The following is a 22210-nucleotide window of genomic DNA, read 5'->3' as shown; positions in this document are numbered from 1 at the left end:
TATAAACTGCTTATATTTATTTATATTTATACATATACTCTCATGTGTATGAGAGCACTCAGTCTTTGAAATCTTTTGATCACTGTCCTTCTCCTTCTTGCCTTTTTTGGAGACTGGAGTGGAAATGGCTTTCCTTAAGCCCTCAAGCACCTCTCAAATTCTCACAGAATTGCAGGGATCAGAAGAGACCTCAAGAGATCAACCTGGTCAAGTCCAACTCCCCTGTTAAAGCAGGTACAATAGGTCCCACAGGTTGGTGTCCAGATGGGTCTTGAATATCTCCACAGAAGGAGACTTCACAACCTCTTTTGGCAGCCTGTTCCAGTGCTCTGTCATCCTTACCATAAAGGTCTTCTTCCACTTGTTGGTATGGCACTTCTAGTTTTAGGACATCACTTCTTGTCCTATTGCTACACACCACCAAGAAAAGCCTGGCCTCATTCATTTGCCTTTCACCTTCCTTTAGATGTTTATAAACATTAATCCGATCCCCCCTCAGTCTTTTTCCCAGGACAAAAAGACTTTCTTCATATGGGAGATGCTCTAGTCCCTTTATCACGTTTGTAGCCCTCTACTGGCCTCCTTTTAGGAGATCCCAGTCTTTATTGAACTGGGGAGCCCAGAACTGGACACAATGACCTTTCTTCATAACCTTTCAAAGATGATAGGGAATGGCTTGGCAGTCACTTCTGCCATCTCCCTGAGCACTTGCGGGTGCATCCAATTGGGATTCAAAGAAGTGATGCTTGAATGTCAACTATCTCTCTTGGTCTCCCTTACCTTCCAATGCTCTAACTTGAGAGCTGCAAGTTAGGTCCTTGAAGAGGACAGAGTTGGCTCTCCTGAAGTCTGGAGTTGCAGTCCTGCTCATTGCCCTGTTTCTCACATGTAAGATCCTGAACTCCACTATCTCATCATCGCTGCATCCAAGACTGCCACAAACTTTCACTTTTCCCAGCCAGTCAATCCTTTTTGTAAGAACAAGATCCAGCAGCACACCTCTTCTCTCTGATTCTTCCACTAACTGCTTCAGAAAGTTATCTTCCATATACCGCAGAATCTTCCTGGACTGTGTGTGCATGGTACTGTTGTTTTTCCAGCAAGTACGAGTGATTGAAGTCCCCCATGAGAACCAATGCCTGTAATCCTGAGGCTACTTTAAGCTGTCTGAAGAAGGCCTCACTAACTTCCTCATCCTGATCAGGCAGACTGTAGAAAATGCTTATAACTGCATCACCCAAACTGGCCTGCCCCTTAACTCTCACCCATAAGCTCTCTATTTGTTCATTATTCATTGCTAGGCAGAGCTTCAGGGATGGAGCTCCTAGTTGTTTTCTCACATAATGAGCAACTCCGCTGCCTCACCTAGCTGATCTGTCTTTCCTAAAAAGTACATAACCATACATGGCAGCATTCCAGTCATGGGAACTGTCCCTCTCTGTCTCCGTGATCTCAATGAGATTACAGTCCTGTGACCACACTGATCTCTATTTCTTCCTGTTGCATTCCACGTTCCATGCTGCATGCATTGATATTTGGGCAGTTCAGAAAAGGAAAATGAGCAGAGTTTCCCTAGAGATATGCAAGAGGATTCCCCATAGCTATAAATACCCTTGAGCTGACTGGCCTTCTGGCTCATGCCACAGGAAGCAGTTAAGGAACATTTTTCACTGTTCTGGTTGCCTTGGCCTATTCTCCAGCTGATTGCAATATTGTGAGTGAAGAGGAATTGTATTGGGCCACATATACATAGGTCACTCTAAAAGTAATACCTCCTATTTATTTCCATGGAAACAACAAAAGATACAAAGAGCATAGTAACATTATTTGACTGAGCAAATTTTCAGCTACAAAGTACTGTTTTTCAACATAATCACCACCATTAGCTATGCATTTTTTCCAGTGATGAACAGGAGCATGTATGCTGCACTTGTAAAAATGTGTGCCAGTGAAGATTACCTGACGTCTGCTGTTGTCACTGCAAAAGTGCACCACCTGTCACCTCACCAGGCTTGCATTCACTCTTTGGTCTCTACAGACAGTAAGTGCTGATGACGTTTTTTCAGCATGGAGAAATTCATCTCTACACTTTTTTCTAGTTTGTACTCTCCTGCCAACCACCATTTTGTTAGACTGCCCCTCTGCTGCCATCTGTCACAAGTTAACAAAGCGTAACAGAATTTTGGTGGGAAAGTTCACCTTCTACCTTTTACTGCCATATCCCCAACATCTGCCTTAGACGTGGGCCAACGTAATAAAATAGCAGGCATTAGTTTTGGAGCAGCCCTCATTAAATATATACTATCGTCACTGTATATAAAATGACAAAACTTATTTTAATTCTTAATGTTTTTAATTAAAATACATAGAAAAAGAGGGCAACAAAAGCATAAAACTAGTGGGATATTTGGCCTTGTTTTTGTGAAACTAACACCTCAGCCTGGTTCGATGGCAGTGGCTGCAATTTCCAGTGAGCTCTCAGGCTGTTCAGTAGAGACTTCTGATGAAATTTTACTCTTCCTGTGCTTCGTTCTTCAAAACAGTTTTTCACAAATGTACCTAATGCCAAAAGTAGTGACACGAGTAAGGTGTGGCTGTGAAGTGAGGGATATTTCTCTCTGGTAAGAGAGGGCTTATAAAGGTCTGGAAAGAGACATGATCACATTTTTAATTGCAACTCTGTATTTCAAATTTGAAAATTCAAAGGTAGTGTATTTATGTTGACTGAAAATGAAGTCAGAAATAAAATTTAAAAAAATGATGGTTTTTTTGCAATCCTGAAACCTATTCTCAAGCCAATGTATAAATATCCCTACACTTATTTACCATCGCTTGAGTTGGCACTGCACTGTGTCCCATGTCCCGGTTCCAACCCAGGTGTGTTCCTGACACACCAGTGTTCTTCTGGTGTTCAGGACCGGGCCCTGGTGGGCCACCATGATGGTTTAGGCAGGGGGTGGCTGCAGTCTGAGTGGTGCAGGGCCGCATGCAGCCCACAGCCCGCAGGTTGGATGTGCCTGGTTTAAAGCCTGCCTCAGTAGGATGACCAGAGTGCTGCCAAAGACAAGGATGCAGTGCCTGTGGGACATGAAGCAGGATGCAAACTGACTTCTATACAGAGGTACTGCAGTGAGCAAGAGGGGCTGGTTCAAGGCTCAGAGGGTCTGTATTGAGGTTCAGGTTTTTGCCAGTGTTGTAATGGTTGATTTTGAAATGCCTATCTACACCCTTGGATATGTAAAAGTGAGATACGTTTATTGAGATTTTTTAATCTGGTTAAGTTAATGTTTTCTGCAGCCTGTTCATGTAAGTTGTTAAATGCGATTAAAACATGAGAAAAAATGAACTGGAAAACTAGAACTGTCCTTGTCCAGTATTCACTGTACAGCAAATTGTCTGTCCCTATCACAAAAGCGTTGATTTTAAAGTTATGTTGAAATAATAGTTGTGGCTAAAATAGAAATTTCGCTCTTTGAGTTAATATAAGTTATTATTGTTTTTTTTAATTGGAGTGGATGAAAAGTAGCAGATTATTTTAGGGCAGTTCTTATAATATTATATAATATTATTTTGTAAGCTGTCAATTTTATCAGCGAGAGAATGAAGATGTCAACCTGTAGCCTCTTCAATGTGATTCTTTCCTGTGTACTTAAGTAATTTATCTCAAAACATTTAATAGCAGTCTACACTTCTTAGATTCTTAAATTATTTCACAATAAAAGCATAATAAGATAAATTGACATTAGTTTTAAAGATGAGACTACAGAGGCAGTTTTAATTCCTCACAGACAAAATAATTCCATAGCCCATATATATTCTGAGTTATGTTTTGATCTCTATTGATACTTCCTATTTAATGGCCGTGTCTTGCCAGAAATGTTTTCATACTTCCTCAAAATGATAAGTTTCTTGTATGTACTCTGTGACATTTCCTGAAGCAGTGATTGCAACTGTTAGAGACAGTGAGGAGTCCTGATTCTTTTGCCAGCATTGACTCACTCTGTGGCCCTGAACAACTAATTGCGGCTGAAATTTTCACTGAGGCTGTAGAGGATGTGGGCTTGTTTTCAGTCACTGCATACAGAGATAAAACCTAGGCAGTGAAGTCAGACAAGGGAGTCAGCTCCAGGAGAATGACATGGCATCATCTGCAGGCTCCTGCTCCATAGGAGACCCTACTTGCCAGCTGGGATTGCTCACTGAGCTCCCCGATCACTGCATCTGACTGAGCAGCAATGGGGTGCTCAGAGCCTGCACTTCTAAAGAGCAAGCTTGTAAGCCAAAATAATTTGGGATACACTTCATACACATGATGTCTCCGGGCCTTATTCATGTGAAGGTCAAGATCATTCCTGTGTGGAAGGCTGCCACAAGACCAGTATTCTACTTAAGTCTTATGTTATCCTCAGAGTAGGATTTAGGTAGTGCACAGGACTTGTGCTCAATCTCTCTTCAAGGGTTTATTTCACTGGTAGTTACATAGTCTGCCTTACAAATGGGCATCACTCCTTACACCAGCTTCAAAGTCCCTGCTACAGTAATATATAGCCACACACGAAAGCAGTGTAATAGTCCAGGCTGAAGCATGGAAAAAGTGAGGGCAGTGGTCTGTGTCCAAAACCAGCAGTCATTCCCTGTCTGGCAATAGTGGTGAAAAGCTGTCTTGGTCACTGCTGGTGCTTGATCATAGAAGATGTAGATAAGCACATAACTCATGAGTGCTGGAGCAGTGCAGAGCCATGTGTCTGTTATGCATGGCCATCCCCAGCAAGTGCAAAGAAATGATTAATTTGAATCTTGATATTGTACATTATAGTTATACTACATTTATCTCTATTTATAATAATTTTACTTTTCATATAAATTATAATTATAATGGATGGAACTATATATTGCATGCACGCACTGGAGCATGGCATTCAATCTCCCTTTGTCCCAGCCCCCCTTTCTCCTTCCTAATCTCACAGTAACTAAATCTTTTGGATGGTCACACTAAACACTGGTAAATTTGAGTCTTTGTGGAGATATTTTTTTTTTTTCTTTGTACTCATAAATTTGTTGCAAACATTGAAAGGAAACAGGGAAATCATGTTAAAGCATCTTCTTTTGTAAGACATTTGGGTACTCTGACTTACAAACTCTGAGCTAAAAATCAGCATCCAAGCAGTGATGTTATAGCTCGGAGCATACATATCTGGTGGAAAGCAAATAACTTCATCTGCTATTACACAAATGAGAGATGAAAATAGATCCTCCTATGCCTAAGCATAAGTACTGTAAACTGAGAAGACACCGCAGACACAGTCACAGATGATCTCACTTTCTCCTGCTTTTAGACTTATAAAGAATACTTTCCAAAACATTTTTGTTCATTTAATACATTTCATAATGTTATTGTTAATGAGGCAGTCTTCATATTAAACTAACTTTAGTAGATTTCTGTATTCACTAACACAAGCTATCTGGGTATTCTTCAGTAAAAAACAAAACAAAACAAAACAAAAAATCCCATAAAATTGTTTGGGGATACAATGGCATGTGGAACATTTTTAGAAAGCATAATTTGTAAAACTAATATTGTCCAGACCTAAGATAAAATGAAGACATCTTTCAGCTAAAAGGATCCCTAAAAGTCATGGAGAACGATTGATGAAATGTTGAATTTTCTGTTTGCAGAATAGGTTATCTTCAAAAAGGTTTGAGTCTGAATTAAATAAGCTTTATACTTAATTATCTCTACTTACTATTATTTTACATGCAATGCTCCATATACTTCTTACTGTATTTTGCCTATAAGAAGCAACTGGAAAGCCAGGCTGACTCAGTACTGAAATGTCTTTGCATACACTGGGGAGAATCTGCACACAAAGGGACATTTATCAGGGGCGGCTGTTCCTGTGCTGAGGAAGGGAGCAAACCCGAGAGTCCAGAAACAGACGATGATCTTATCAAGAAACCCTCTTCAGTAATATCATCAGCCTGCTCTTGCCAAGTCTGGCATTTCTGTATTGTGTATCTGTGATGGAGAGAGAGGCAGCAAAGCTGTGCAAGCTGCATGTATCTGGGATAAAGTGGCTACTCAACCCACTGGTTCTGCACAGTGTTAGAGTATAATTGGGAATCCTTTCTGCCACTATAGAGTGTCTATGTGAGAATGGAGAGTACAGTATTTGTCTCATGGAAAACTGCAGAGAGGTCTCTTCAGCTGCTTTGGTTGCTTTTGTTGTTGATGTTTGTGTGTTTGTTGTATTTTAGTAAATGTCTCTACTGTTTTTCCACAGCATGTGCAGCAAGTATAAAACCTTTTCAACTTTGCATCCTCGATGTGAAGATGGAAAGCTATTAGAAAAAAAAAACAAAAATAAAAACAGAATATTTTTTCTTTTTGTATCAGATTTGTAATTTGATAACAAAGGCAGAAACTGCTCCTGTAGCAAGTGGACTCAAAGCTAAAGCTGGTTACCACTGATTTCATCTTGAGGTTGGGATTTCACCACGATGGCCTTTCTTTAATTGAAAGGACTAAAATTTAACTTGCATCTTTTTGTGACTGGATTTGGAGAAACCTGAGCATCCTGAAGTAATTTGGTTAGATTCCTTTTTGAGTTCCCCCAGTAGGAAGAATTACAGCACTATGCATGTCTGTGTTACTAGCAATGGAGTAGAATACAGAGTATCATAAATCAGAATGAATCTCAAACTTTCACAGATTTTAGGATGATTGGGAAGACAGAAGGATCTTTTCTTCTTCAACTGTTGTTCCACTGGCTGTAGCCTTCTGTAGTTCTGGTTTTCTTTCTAATCTCTAGAGCACAAGGCAACTACAAATTTAGGAGCATAGCAGTGTCTCTGTTGTGGTCAATAGCTGGCAGTGAGCAAGCACTGCCTCTTCTTTGGGACTGTGTCAGGGAAAAGTGCACTTTTCTTTCAGTAGGTTTCTGTAAGCTGAAAAATCATTCCACTAAGAAGCTAAACAGACTCTAGCAGCAGTATTTATATTCTTCTTCCTAACCAACAAGGACAAAACTATTTTTATAATAGCTGAGCTTTAGCCTTGAAAACACGTAACTACAGTTTAGCAATTCTGGAATTAATAGCCCCTCACTTTGAAATTCCAAAGTCACATTGTCCTGTTTGATGCAGAGATGCTCATCACTGTAGGTCTGTGCTTTTCCAATGTGGGATGTGACGTTGTGTTCATATTAGTTCTGTACATTATAGGAGTGTGAGACACTATAGAAATGTAAATCTTTCCTTTGTATTGAATTTATATAAACAAATGAAGAACTTACAAATAGAGCTCAACTGTATATTGTATGTATTTATTATAAGTACCAGTGCGTGTACTTCTTTTGAAACCACCTATGTTGTGGGGCATAACGTGCCTTCATATCACTGAGTTCAGTTCTGTGTTCCTGTTGGGAATCTGGAGCAGCTTTTGTACCTGTAGCTAAAGTCTCACTGAACAAGCTGGAGTACTGTACCAGTATGGTGGTATTAGTCAGAGCATAGTGTATATTAAATAATCAGTAATGAAAATTTTTCTTGGAAACAAAAAATGATTGTCTGCACTGAGCTATTCTTATCTGGCTACTTGGAGACAGAAAATGGTTTAGACCAGATGTCAGGTGAAATCGCAGCACTGGGTGCAGTGTTGATACACTTCATGTGTACAGTTTAGCTATTATTCAGCTGAGCAACAAGGAATTAGAAGAAGTATGGTTTATTTTGGTGGTTCAGCTTATAAATTAAGTACTTATAACAACACACATGCTTTGGCTAAGTAGGATAATAGTGTTTACATTCTGGTTCTAAATGTGAATTCATGCACTCCTGTCCATATGTTTCACGCCTGGAAGTACAAATGTGTTTCCTCACTGCTGCAGGGCTTCTGCCTCCCTCAGTTTCCTGAGTATCTTCTGTTTCCATTTCTCCAGGCTGTCTTGTATCCTGATTGGACCCAATTTGAAACTACAGGCAGTTATTTCCTTAGACACTCCCTCTCTTGCCTTGTTTTTGGATTTTGTTTTTCTCCTTCCATGTCCTTTTTTTCCTGAATATCTGTCTGTTCTTTCCCTATTCTCATTTTCAGAATATCCTTGTCTTTATTGTCCACTCTAGGACAGTGCTACTGAAGATAAGCATAGTACCTGCACTCTCTGCTATTTTCAGTACTAGCAGCAGGTAGGAGAGATAAACTGCTTCTGACTTTCAGTGCTATAAAGAAAGGTAGAGAGCAGTGAGGTTTTTGTTACCAAAGTTGGAGAAGGTTTTTCATTTCTCATCCTTGCCTAGAATGCACAGCTGCCCTATGAGAGCGCTGGCAAGCAGCACAAACATTCAGCAGCTCATTGAGGAGGGAAGTCATGTGTGGCAGCTACTCCTGCTTGGTGTCTGCTATCTAGACCTAATTTGTCTCCAGGCAGAGGAGAATGGTGGTTTGAAGCTACTGTGGGCTATCCTTGTGTCTGATCTGCTCAGAGCCATCACTCTAAAAGGTCCTGTTGGCCTTGCTCCTTGGAAAAGAAGGGACTGGAGAGGAGTGGTGCAGGGAAGGATCCCTGAGCAGTGGCCAGGCCTATGTCCTGTTTTTCAGAGCAGCAAAATTCAATTTTGTAATTGGTTCTGGACAGCCCTTAAAATGCATTTCTTACTGCAAAGGAAATTATAAAATTCTTTTCAAGGTGGATTGTAATTTAGTGTGTTACTGTTTGGATGCCACATATGCGTGAGTCTTTTTAGTAAGATAGTTACAGTGCTTGCATCGCAGAATGCACTTTGTAGTGCTGCAAGTTAAATGTTACCTGGAAACTTCCCAAATCTTCCCATTTCAGGGTGACTGAGCTGGTGACTGCATGTAGTGCTATCAGCAGTGGAGAGATGTGGATTCAAGCACATTCCTGGGCTGAATTAGGTAAAAGGATGTGTTAAATCGCTGGCAGACAGACTTGATGATGTTAGGTGGTTGGCCCTTTTCATAACATAGCCATGTGAATTGTTCGCAGTGGCAACTTTCCAGTTGGTGCTGAAAGGGGATGCAGTATTCATGCATTCATTCATTCGTTCATTCATCATGAAGTGCCATGGTTTAACTCATTGTGGGTTACTGCTTCAGACTCTCAGTTACGTGTTTTAGAGTTTTTGGCTATTGAATATGTCCTGTGGAAAGGGAATGTTTCTGTTTTGCCCACCTCCATTATGTTATCTTTTCCAGTATAATTACAAGCTAATTCAAAGCTCTTCATGTTAGTCTAATAGCTTCCGATTCACTGCTGTCAGCCACTACCTCTTTGTGCACTTCTGTGCTGCTTGCCCATGTCCCTAACTCTTACCTATGAAGCACACTATTTTTTTCAGAGTAGTCTCATCATAGGCAAATCATTAATGGGACATCAAAAATATCCCATCTATTACATATGGCTAAGATCAAAATTATCCAAAGTCTTTTTTTGTTTGTTTGTTCTTTTTTTTTTTTTTGTTTTTGTTCTTATCCACACAGTAAATGTTGTCAGCAGGACAAGTTCACGCATCGGATAAGGTCACAATTTCATTTAGTGACAACTTCCAACAGCGTGAACTTACAAGGTTCGATTTATTAAAGAGTCAGAACGGATAAGATCACTGCATGGCCAGCCTGATTTATCAGGGTTTGACTGGAGTACTTGAATAGAGAACGCCATATTTCAAGTTTATGTTCGAAACTGTAGTTTAGAGTGTGTTATGTCTCAGAGACTTGAAAATTGAGGGAGGAGAATTTAGAGGAGGTATCTCAATAATGCAGTTTATGCCTGCCAAGCAAGTGGATGAACATTTCATATTGGACATGCCTTGTTAGGGATCACATGAGTGGAAGAGGGATAGTTCTGTGTCCTCTTTGAACTGCTGTGTGCAAAAGTAAACATATTAGCTGGTTCCAGCATTAATTACAAATTTGTTCTGTGCACACAGCAATGCTGGCAGATCTTTGGATCTGGGCTGGGCAGCGTTTAAGAACTTGTGAGAGTGTTTTCCACTCGTTAGCTATGACTTCAGAGCAGTCCTGTTTGAAACTATGACACACACTATTTCTCTGCTGTGCAAAAATATTCATTAAGGTTGCCAGGTGGCTATTGAAAGGAAATATGCAAAGAAGTAGCCATTTGCTAGTGCATGTCAAGAAAACAGTCCCTAATTGTAGCAGAGAAAGAGCTTGCTCATCCTTTTTAGCTGACACCACTTAAGAGCTATTCATGATAAAAAACAAAAACAAACAAAACAAGAAGCCCTACTGCAGCCAAACTTCTAACCAGTGACTCGCTTAGAAATGTTAAACATTTGTAAATCTGGTTAAAGCTATTTCTGAACGAAGTAATGTCCTTTTTCTATCCTGAAACTCAGCTCTTCACTCACCTTCAGATATGGACTCCTCTGTTTATTGTTCCGAAGTGTGGGCAGGTGGATGAAAGCCAGAGCTCTTTTGTTCAGAAATGCTATATAGAGTTGAATTCTTCTGGTATTCAAACTGTGATCAAATCCTCCTAAGGGTCAAAAGTTGTCAGATTCATCTACACTATACGTGAATTTTAAAAAATGATCCTGATCTTGCTAAGCAAGAAGACGAAGTTAAACTAACCCTCCATCTCCTGTTTTATGCAAGCCCTTTGTGACATCCTTAAGACAATATGTTAATGTCAGGAAAGAGTCCTAAATTGAGTCATTTCATTCTGGTTTTGTATCCACCAAGGTGGCCTAATATCTTAAAAGCCATGGGATGTTTTGTAGCTCTACTAGTGAGTCATGACTTGGGGCTTCTTTTATAGTGCAGCTATCATAAGTCTTTGAGTAATCACAGACTTTAAAAGTATGCTACATCAACAAGATAAGAGAAACAGCCCACAGCACTAACAGCATTATCTTTTACCAAAGTTGATTAGCCCATACTATGTGTCTCAAATATTTTGTATAAACTTACTCAGCAAGCTGAAAATAAGTGTGCTCCTGAAGTAGAAGCTGGGGAAAAAACAAACAAACAAACAAACCCCCCAAAATAATAATGAAGAAACGCTACTTCACCTGTGAAAAGACAATGCTGGCTGAGGCTTTGCTCAGATAGCTGCCAGTGCTAGCATTGCATAGAAATCTCTTCCTGATGTAATCTGTTACCACAGTTTTGATACCATTTAATAAATACGAAGTTTCAGAGGAGCAAAAGGTTGTAAATGAACGCAGGAAAGTTGCCAACTTTCTGCTCAATGGTCAGGGGGTATTTATCAGAGGATTTTTAATAGTGACATTTGCAATCTTGCTTTTTCAAACCCTTGTATCGGGCCCTGGTCTTCCCCTGTTTAGTGCAGACAAAGGAGTGTATGCTGTGATTCTACAAAAGGGATGAAGATGGATCTGGTAGAAAAAAAATAATCCTAGCAGATGCTTGTAGACCTTACTTTCCTGTTTTATTTTTTAAATTATCCTCCCTTAGCATTAGGTTTTCTTTCCTGACAACAATTTTTGATGACAATGATCTTGCTAAGGATCAAATTGTAATGTGCTGCACCTTGCATGTAACCTAATCACGTGTGTTTGCCAGAACACTTCAGCAGGTTATTTTTTGTGACTCCTAACACGTACATACATCCATCGTATTAAAAATGGAGGCAGTGACTAGTGACCATAGAGAAGTTTATCTTATTCAGAAAAAGATGATCAAGGAAAAAAAGGTTATGAAGCAGCATGATTTATAATTCTGTTTGTAATCTGCTGCTCTCTGTTATGGTGGTCTTGGTGGAAGGGAAATACAACAACTCTAGTACAGCTCTGTGTTGCTGTCCCATCTGCAGTGCATCCAGTACATTAATACATCCTGGAAGGTAGTGCCCAAACTGCAGCATGGGACTGTAACAAAAGAGAAAGAATTTATATTAACTTACTCAACTCTCAAAGGGAGGAAAAAAAACACTTTTGGAAAATAGCAGCTCATTTTTATGTCTGCCTCAAACCTGAAATACTTATCAGATATAAGATTTGTGTTATTAATCTTATTTAAAATATAAAGTGTAATGATGTATTCCTTAAAACTTAGGTAGGTTTTTGGATATCACCGGATGATCTGCCCCAAGTTTGTCGTTCTTAATCCATTAAAAGACAGGCCTGCTTGTAAATCCACAGGTACAGATAAGAAGTCACTGTTTGACTGTGTCTGAACCCTTTTCAGATGAAAAATGTCAGTGGCAGAAAGGGAGGCTGAATTATTTTTTAAAAGGGTTTTCAAAGATTCTCATGATTCCTCCGGTATCAGTTAAATGTGACATGTCCATAGACGTGGCTGTTTTTTAGGGTGTAAAAGCAAGTAAATGCTATAGTTTTCATCTCTGTGTAGAAAGAAAATGCTGCAGTATGTGTAAGTGATCAATTTGCCTTTCACTACAGAAAGATTCCTGTCTTCCATAATTAACATACAAAGAGATACTTTAAGGTTCAGACGATTTGTGACCATGTACCTGTGAGAGGGAAAAAAAGTGCATATGTATGTATATTTCTGTTTGGATGCATATATATCACATATGTAAATGACATATAATGTATCCATAGTAAGCTTTGCTGCTTACATACTGCCATTTAAGCTGTCAGAGCCCTGTCATGATGATAACTCGCCCGCATACATGCAAGCTTTTGTAAACTGGTACAGCTCTATTTCCCAGATTTGTTCCAGTTTGCAAGGAGGACCTGATGCACAATTTTACATAGAGTAGTTTTGTAATCTGCAGCACTCAGAGGTGGTATTTAGATTTCTGTGCTTGGAAACGGGAATCAAGTCTCCTCTTTGGAAAAATGGTCAAGATTAATTCAAGAGAACCTTTGCAGCCTGGCTGACGCATAAATGCAGGCGTTCATGGGAATGGCTCATTGGGGGAAGTCTGTGGAGACTGCCTGCAAGCCGGAGGAGTTACTCACTTCCTCAAACCCAAGGTTAATTTCTCAGCAATTGCCAGTTCTAAATCTGGGATGAGTTTACTTCTTACATAGTTGGACTTCCCACTGCTTGTGCAAAAGCATGGCCCTGATTAGGGGGAGAGCTGTCGAGAAGGGATGTGCTGCTGCAAACGGCGGGCAGTGCTGTTGCTCGGAGGGAGGAAGGGCACTTAGCAGACAGCAGAAGCAGGGCTGCAGAGAGGCAGGGGAAGTTCTGCACGTCCAGGGGCTGCAGCCAATTTTCAGCCTTTGTGGCAACCTGCAGGAAGGGCAAACCTGGGTAACAACTTGAGCAAATGTGAAATGATTGACAAGGAAAGCACTAAATCCATCCCCGCTGCTAAGTCTCATCCCTCTTGAAGTTGGAAAACAGAATTTATTTTTATTGTTTTAGAGGAGAACAGTGCAAATTGTGTAATTTTGCATGTGAACATGGCTGCTATTGCACTTTTAACTGTAGTATTTGTTCATAGCAAAACAGACTTCTTGAGGAAATTGCTTTGCAAAGAAGAGTTGTCCAGAGTCCTTTTTTTTAAATCCTGTAATAAATATAACAAAACTGGAGAAGTTAAAGTGAGCTGAAGTAACACTTCAAGGTGTTAATTTTAAAGTCTGTACTTTCTAAGTAAAATGTCCATATGAAAAAGGAAGAATAAAAAAAAAAAAAAAAAAAAAAAAAAAAAAAAAAAACACCACTCTTTACCCCTCCATTTCATTTGCATGTTGTGTTAAAATCTTAATCTAGCAAGTTAAATTATTTTGGGCCTAATTCTGAACGGTTATTTCCTGTACATCACTCTGTTCAAAATCTCTACTGTTGTAATTAATTCTAGTAAATATTTTTAGTGTGTCTTCAAAATCAGTGGAGATGCTCTGGATTTTCTCATTGTGAAATATGTTTAAAAAGTATTTGGGAGCCAAATGCTTCAGAGTGTGTTCTTCTGACAGTGAAATGGATCACAGAGGCTCATGTACCAGGGGCTGTTGCACTCTCAGCTATCATCTTCCCCCTCCTCAGCATTTTTTAAGAACTTTCTTGAATTCACTCTACTGGCTAAGAATGCCATACTGCCTGTGAAAAGGTAGAAAAAAATGTAACCTTCTAGATCACCTTTGAATAGAACTGTAAAGAGAGAGGTTTGTTTTTCTTCTGCAGGATGAACAGATTGGTTGTTTTTTCAGACAAGTGTAATTAATTCTCGTTCCAGGGATCCTCTGAATGCCGTGCATACATAACAAACATGGAGGTGTCTGCTGTCAGGGTAGGAGTGAACGCACTAAACACTGTTTGTGCTCTTTGTTTGCAGGGGAACTGGAGGTGGTCCAGAAGGATGGAGAGCGCAAGGTCCAGAGCCGGCAGCAGCTCCCAGTGGGGACGACGTGGGGGCCCTTCACCGGGAAGATGGATCTCAACAACAACACCTTGGTACGTAGGTGATCCCGGGCACCTTGCTTCCGTGGGGGTAATGATGCAGCTGGAGCACTTGGAAAACAGGCTTTGTTAGCTGTCGTGGGCAGTGGTATTGGGATCACTTCCAATTAGTGCACCTATGGCAGCCGTCCATGTGAAGTTATTTGGAACACAGGTTAATAATAGTAATCTTGTTATTTTACAGGAAGAAAGGAAGTGTTGCTTCCTTGTTTTTTGAACCACACTGCTCCCTTTCGGCAGCAATGTCTGATTTTTAGTGTCTTTTAAAATATTTCATAGCATCAGTTGTTCAATATTTAATTTATATTTTTGGATGGCATAGAAAATAAATGGCTACATTGGTTAACGCTAAAATTTATGAAGTCTGCCTCAGTAATAAGATTATTGGACATAGTAAAATGTCTCATCGGCTTGCAGTTTTTTTGGAAGATACTGAAAGACATTTGCCATGTAATATGTTCCTAATTGTACTTTTCAAATTATTATTTTGATGCAGAAGGTATGTGGGCCTTATTACTTGTAATTAACACTTGGCTGACCTCAGTTTCATGAAAATCCATTTTGTTTCTAAGTGTTCATTTCATTTTTGTTTGGATAGGTTTTAACCCTGAGCTTCAATATTATCTGTATATAGTTCAGATCAGCTTTCCAGGAATATCTGGAAAGGTGAGCCCATGATAAAAAAAAACAACAAACATCTCTGGAAAAAAGGGTTTAGGCAATTTGGGAGTATACATTGCCCCATGAGATACTACTAAAAACTACTACTACTAGCTCTATCACTTGCTATTACAAATTTTGCAGGAAGAGATTAACATAAAGATCTGGGGAAGTATTACACCGGTGTGTACTACACACATCTGGGGCAGATGCAGCTCTGCTGTAAACTGAGAAGCTGAACTTCCGAGTGTAAAGGATATCATCCTGTTATTGGAAGAACTGAAGAGTGGGAACTGTTGAGTTGCTAAAGCAGCATCAGTGGACACGTGAGAGAGGGGACATGTGGAGCTGGATGAGAGGAGGAAGCTAAAATTTTTTCACTCTTCCCTGAAGAACCTATGCTCTTGTATTTGAGATCTATTTCTAAAAGCTTGCTGGATATTTCTTTCTGTAAATGGTCAGTACCTGGCTAAAAGATGCACTTTCAAAACTACTGGACACTGAAAGTGTCTTACACTTTTCTAAGGGAAAAATGGAAAATTTGAATACCTGTCTCCATTTTCTCCATTTCCTTTGTTTTTTTATTTCTTCATCTACTTTATTCTTTGTCGATTAGTCTATAAGCATTCTCAAAATGTTTTTCACAAAAACTCATTTGTGACAACTATCTGAGACTCAAATGATCTTTCTCAGATTCCACAATCACTACTCTCATCAACATCCATGCAACAAAAACCTTAGTACTGATGTGTCTTGAGGTCAGTCTGTATAAGACCTGAGGAAAAACCCTAGCTTTGTGTTATTCCTGTTGCCCTGAGAACTTATACCACTTCTTTGGGTGTACAAAATTTGAAGTTAATGTTTCAGTATGGGAGCTCATGATGACTGAGCTGTCACTACAAAAATTATCATTATCAGATATCCTTAGGATCAGTTTGCAATTGTTTTATTTTTATATTCTGAAACAGGGCTGGAACAACTGTAACCCTTCCTGCAGGAGCTTTCTTCTCCTTCAGTTGTACAGGCATTAGGGCCTGCTATTACTTTGAAATTTGGATTTTTGCCATAACAGAAAAAATTAGCTAAAATATTTTGTTTTTTAATAAAACTGTAGTGACTTTTTATTTTGGTGGTAATCATCAGATGGAACAACTTTCTCAGCCTAATTCAGAGGGATATGGGATAAAAATGTTCAGAATGACTTCTGTCTTCACTAGGTTGGAAAGGTCCTCCTTTGCTTCTTGTCCATTTAGAAACTCTAATTTTTGCTGACATGATAGATTTTATTTTTGTTGTGCCTTCTATTTATCATAAATGCTTTTTGTAATTGGAAAAAGTTCCTGTAAACAGAAATGTAGTCCATAGCAATATAATTTTGACCCCCATTCTCTGAGACAGTCAAAATTGAACTGGATGTGGTCTTGAATAATCTTTGAAGTTGAGTCTAACTGAAGTTTGCCATGCTTTGAGCAGAAGTTTGGACAGGAGGTGCTTCTGCCCTGAATTATTCTGTTTCTAGGCAATGTTCCTTTTTTCCAAGTATCAGGTGTTTCCTGCAGTCCTACATTTGTTAGTTTCAAATGCTGCATGAAGAAATGTAAATCCTTTGATAGATCCTTAATTTACTGTTTGAACGACACAAACCCAGTGCCAGCTTCTGCATTTTTCCTTTAGCATTTTTTTTTCCCTTGAAATGTTTCTCGTTTATCTATGATATTTCTGTTTGCTTTGCACATTTGATTACTTTCCTCACTGCCATACATGCCCTCAGTTGTTCACAAGGGGACTTTGTGTTTGTTTGCTTAAGTTATTTATATCGGTTTTGGAAAGCTCATTTGGGTAAAGCCTTACGTCTCTAGAATTCAATCAAACTTTCACATCAGCTGCTGATGTAAGGTTTAGTTTATTTCTTAATGAGAACTTCAAGCATTGCACTGCTATAGACATGAAATAATCTTCGGAAAAAGCTTTAATGTACATTTTTAGTGTAGACAGAAAAGGAAAGAAAAAATCAGTGAAACTCAGGAAAGTATCACAATTCTTGCAGCTGGACTTCTTGGAAAAGATGGTGGTGGTTACTAGTAGGTATTTTACCTGACTTCACTGATTTTTAGTGTTAGCAATGTATGACACTTAGCCTCACAGGATTCACTTGCCTTAGGAATCACTAAGCAGTAAGTTACTGCTTACTTGCTGTCCTTTCACCCAGCACTTCATACAGTCAGTACTTATATCATGTGAAATTGCTTCATATTTCAGTCATTGCTATGGTGCTGAATAAAGACTCAATGCTGTTGGCTCAGGAGATAGAGCAGGCTAATTAATTCAGCATGGTAATTAATTGAGTCACTGTGCCAGATGTCAAATACTTTTTAGATCTTTCAAGTTTCTGTCTTGAAGTATATTAAGAATATACATCTCAGAGTAGGAGAAGGTTGGGTACCTTGAACAAAAACGATTTAAGTGCTGTTCACAATTGCAACAGGAATAGCAGCTTTTGACTTCACCAGCAGTGCCACAGCACTGTCAGATGTGATAGAGCAAGGTCCCTGTCAGAATACTTAAACTCTAGTGGTAGACTTGAGAGCTCAATGAGTAAGCATGTTCTTAATTTTTCTCGTCTAAGAGTCAGCCAGCAATCATGAATTTTGAAGTGTTTAAAACTCTTTATGAATTGCTTACCCCATTGCATTACTATTGCTGTGCACGGCCATCAGAAGTCCTAAGTGTGTTGCTTTTTAAGAAGAGAGTGAATCTGCGATATTGGAAGTTTTCTAGGCATTTAATTCCCATTTCAATATGAATTTGAGAACTCCTTATATCATTATCTAAATACTTACAGACATCTATTCATATATTTAGAGTAATAAATCTCCTATTTAGATAGTTTTAATGATCTGTTCCCAAAATTTTGCCAATTTGGCACAATACTTTTGTTCAGCTGCTGGTCTTTGTACCTTCGGGCACAGTTGCAGGTTCTTTCCTTTTCCTTCAATTTCTTTCCCCTTCTCGTTCCTTTCTGCTGCAAGAATAGCAGTTAATAGTCCCAAGAAAATGAAATGCCAGTGTTTTCAAATTGAATCATCATCGTTCTTGGATTCCAGAAGGTAATGGCATTGCTCTTTTGTACTGGGCAAGTTTACTGTCATACCTACACATAACAAAAAATTTTATGAATTGCACAGGACTTTAAGAGAAATATAAGGGCTGCTTTGAATGTAATGCCTCCTGTTTTATGATGTCCTCCCATGACATAAGAGGCAAATGTTGGTGATGTGACAATTGAGTTTGAACCTGTCCACCAATAGCCTGTTACCTGTTGTTGCTGTGTGACACATGGCAGCAGAGGGGCAGTCTGACAGAATGGCCTCTGACATGCAAATGCAGCAAAACTGAATTCTTTCATGCAAAAAAAGTGGCACCCACTGACATTCATTGACTCTTGCTGAATGTTTCTGGAGACTAAACAGTGGATGTGAGCACAGTGAGGCAGTGGGTAGTTGGAAAAGTCCTTAAAGATCATCAAGTCCAACCACAGTCTAACCATACTACCCTAATTCTAACAACTCTTTGCTAGGTCATGTCCCTGAGCACCACATCCAAACGGTTTTTAAACAACTCCAGGGATGGTGCCTCAACCACCTCCCTGGGGAGCCTATTCCAGTGATTAACCACCCTTTCTGTAAAGAAGTTTTTCCTGAGATCCAATAAACCTCCCCTGGTGCAACTTCAGGCCATTTCCTCTCGTCCTGTCACCAGTGAGAAGAGACCAAACTCACTCTCGCTGCAATCACCTTTCAGGTATTTGAAGAGAGCAATGCCATCTTAGCAGCTGTGAAACAGTGGGTCTTCTCTGCTGGTGCAGATTTTTAGCAGTGCGGCATGCAGGCTGGTGTTCATTGCTGGACAAAATGCACAGCTAATGGTGGTGACTGTGTTGAGAAACAGTTTTTCTTAGCTGAGAATTTTCTCTATCAGATCATGTTATTGTGCTCTCTGTATCTACTATAGTCCACAGAAATAAATAAGAGGCTGTTCTTTTCTTGATTTTTGATTTCTTGAGATTACTTGAAAAAAAGAAGATACCTTTACAAGCCTTCTATGCTAAAAAGAGATTGGCTATATATTTCTAGGTTTTCTTGAGGTTTAATATGGTATCACTGTTTTGACAAACAGGCACATAAGTAATTTTGTACAAGACTCTTTTTTTTTTTTTAAATGTACAGTTCATGAGCTCTAAGGGAAGCAACATGACTAAATCAGTACTTTTAGCTGGGAGGCTCCAACTTTGTACCTTGCTGCATCCCTCAAAGTTCAGTAGTTCCTGGGTACCTAAAAGCAGACAGGAATGTATTTCTACGGCTCGTGCACATAGCTTGTGACTCTAGTTTTCAACAGAAAAGTGGGTTTACGCACGTGCCAACTATAATGTGGGCAGGCTTGTGAGAAGAAGGGAAAACAGTTCTAGGAGGATCAAACTGCTGAAAGCATAGCTGCTGCACATAAGCAGATCTGAACTGAAATTGTTAACAGCTTATTTAAGAAGAAGCAGTTCAAATATTAAGAAGCAACTGTAAATATTTTCCTTGTCTCCCTGAAGCAAAAGAATATCTCAAATATCATGACTGCATTCAGTGTTTCTCAAGGAGCAGCACAGAACCACATGGCCTGTGATGAAGGTCAAGCTGTGGATGATGCCATGGCTCCAGTAGTGGGTGGAGGTATTCTGAGATGTGATTTCCTTTGGCTGCAGCCATCTAGTTTTTGGTGTTAATCTCTGCCTATGGCGGGATTTTGTGAAATGAAACAATGAGTGGCTGGATCCTGCTCCCTATTCCTGTGGTCTTGTCACAAGGAGGAGCGCGTGGTGCAGGCCTGTATCATCCTGATAAGGAAAAGAGGATTCAACATGGCTGTGACGGGAATCCGTGGGAAGAAAGTGTGCAGGTTTGGACCAGGCGAGCAATGGGATACAGCAGAGACCCTTTAATGGGATCTGGGAGGTTCAGTGCCAAAGCTACACTTTTCCTGGAAGATAGCCTCACAAAACAGTTTATTGGGTAGTGCTGTGAGGAGCTGAGGAGCCAAGGTTCAAAATGCAGTTAAGTTATTCATTCGCTAATCTGCAGCTGGTCACTGCAGGTCAAAAACCTCATATCTGTAGTAGCCAGCAACTTTTAATCTCCAGAGTTGCAGTGTGAGAGTTTGCTGGGCACTTGGTTGAGGTTCTGTGTGGCCACAGAGAGCAGCAGCCTCTGCTAGGCTGCCTCCAGTTTTGTTGTTTAAACGTAGAAATGTGTAAAGTAGGTTTTGTTTTTAGTCAAAGACAAATGGGGATGTTGGCTCTTATTAGCACAATGACTCCTATGTTTCATTACCAAAAGTAGTATATTGAGTCACAAGCCGTGATTTTAATCTTTTCTATACTGGTTTGTACCTGTGACATCAAGTGTCTACAAAAGCATTTCTTTCAGTTTTTCACTGTTATTACTGACAGGTTATACTTTAAAACTGTAGCTTGGGAGCACTTGTTTCTTTCCCAAATACTGGGAGACTTTAGTGTAACAATATTTCTGGGCAGCAAATTGTGCTACAGTTACTGTAATGTACATTTGTGCTATGCAAGCATCACTGCCAGCCACTTTATACAATGTGAACATTTTAAAAAGCTGAGATATGTTGATGCGATGTAGAAACCCATGTGGCCATCCTCAATGACCATTGAAAACATTCCTTCCCATTCCCTCATATTCCCACCCTCTCCCCTTTTGTAAAGCCATGCGTTGAGGGGAAGGTAACGACAGAAGAATTTTTAAAAAACTTTTGTCCATGGCCATTTTTAGCCACTTTTCAAAACAAACAAACAAACAAGTAACAAAAAAACAAGTAACAGAACAGCAGTTGTTTCTGTTCCTTTGTTGACATTTACATAACAGAGTTAAGTTAAAACACGTTGCTAATATGATAGCAAGATATGGTAATGATCTGAATAAACACTGTTCTTGAAAAGTCAGAAGATGTTTTCTTAAGCTTGAGAAAGTGGTTTCCAGAATGCTGAATGAAAACCACATTCCCTGCAAATAGAAATGCACATATTGATCACACACCACTGTCTAAGTTCTGTTAGCATACTGATATTAATATTGTTGTTAATATGGCCCTAATTTTAAGATACTACAAGTTTGAGAGGCAGGCAGATATATTTCTTCCCTGTTTTTCTTGTTTTTTTTTTTTTTTGTTGTTGTTATTTTGTTATTAACAAAACAAGGAGATGACTGAAATCCATTGTTCCTTTTGATTTCTTCATTGCTGAATCAGTTATTTCAGAAATAGAGTATTATGTAGGGAATTTTTACTTAAAATCACTTTTAAAAAACTCCATTCCTGTATCTGAAGCCCTTTCTTAAAACTGCACATGCCCATGGTTTAGTTTCACACTTGTTTATCAAAACGACAGAACTGGAGTACTGCATCCAGGCCTGGGGCTGGCACAGGAGAGATTTGGAATTCTTGGAATGGGTCCAGAGGAGGGCCACTAAGATGATCAGAGGGCTGGAGCACCTCTGCTCCAGATTGAGGGAACTGGGATTGTTTAGCTTGGAGAAGAGAAGGGGAGACCTCATTGTGGCCTTCCAATACTTGAAGGGAGCATACAAAAGGGGAATGTTTTAAACTGAGACAGAAGGTTTAGGTTAGATATTAGGAGGAAATTATTCACACAGAGGGTGGTGACACAGTGAAACAGGTTGCCCAAGGAGGTTGTGGATGCCCCATCCCTGGAGGCATTCAAGGCCAGGCTGGATGTGGCTCTGGGCAGCCTAAACTGACTTAGGTGTTGAATTTAAAGAGTGCCACTGCGCAACCTGTGAGCAGGAAGGTGTTCTTGAGCTGCCAGGCTACAGACATATAGTCTGATTCTCCCTGTACCACAGACTTTATGCCTCAAACATTTATTTTGCTATTGATGATTTTGCAAAATTTGTAACGCAACTTTTTGAATGGAGTGTAGTCCTATTTAGGAAGTTTGGATGAGAGGAGGATTTGGTTTAGCTCCTTTGAAAGTGGTTCATACAGCTCAGTACAATAAACACCTAAAGGGCACAGTTCAGTATTCATGTTTATGACAAGGAGTTTAATGTTTTTGCTGTCCTCTGAGGAATATATATTTTT

The 22210-nt window shown here is 39.5% G+C and overlaps 1 protein-coding gene across 3 annotated transcripts in view; it reads left to right on the top strand.

The window, feature by feature from the left end:
- ZFPM2 (zinc finger protein, FOG family member 2) overlaps positions 1-22210 on the top strand; it is a 305737-nt gene that overhangs the window by 131559 nt on the left and 151968 nt on the right. For 2 of the 3 annotated variants that reach the window (XM_042808948.1, XM_042808947.1), the window contains one exon: positions 14256-14374. In XM_042808948.1, coding sequence (XP_042664882.1) covers positions 14256-14374 — 119 coding nt within the window. Of the gene's footprint in view, positions 1-13995; positions 14031-14255; positions 14375-22210 lie in introns of those variants that run through there. The other variant, XM_042808949.1, reaches the window with a different exon arrangement.

The sequence above is a fragment of the Centrocercus urophasianus genome, unplaced genomic scaffold, assembly GCF_019232065.1.
Source record: "Centrocercus urophasianus isolate 14NV4802_14NV808 unplaced genomic scaffold, USGS_Curo_1.0 seq_11, whole genome shotgun sequence".
NCBI lineage: Eukaryota > Metazoa > Chordata > Aves > Galliformes > Phasianidae > Centrocercus > Centrocercus urophasianus.
The sequence above is the reverse complement of the archived record's forward strand: the minus strand, read 5'-3'. Positions and strand labels throughout refer to the sequence as shown.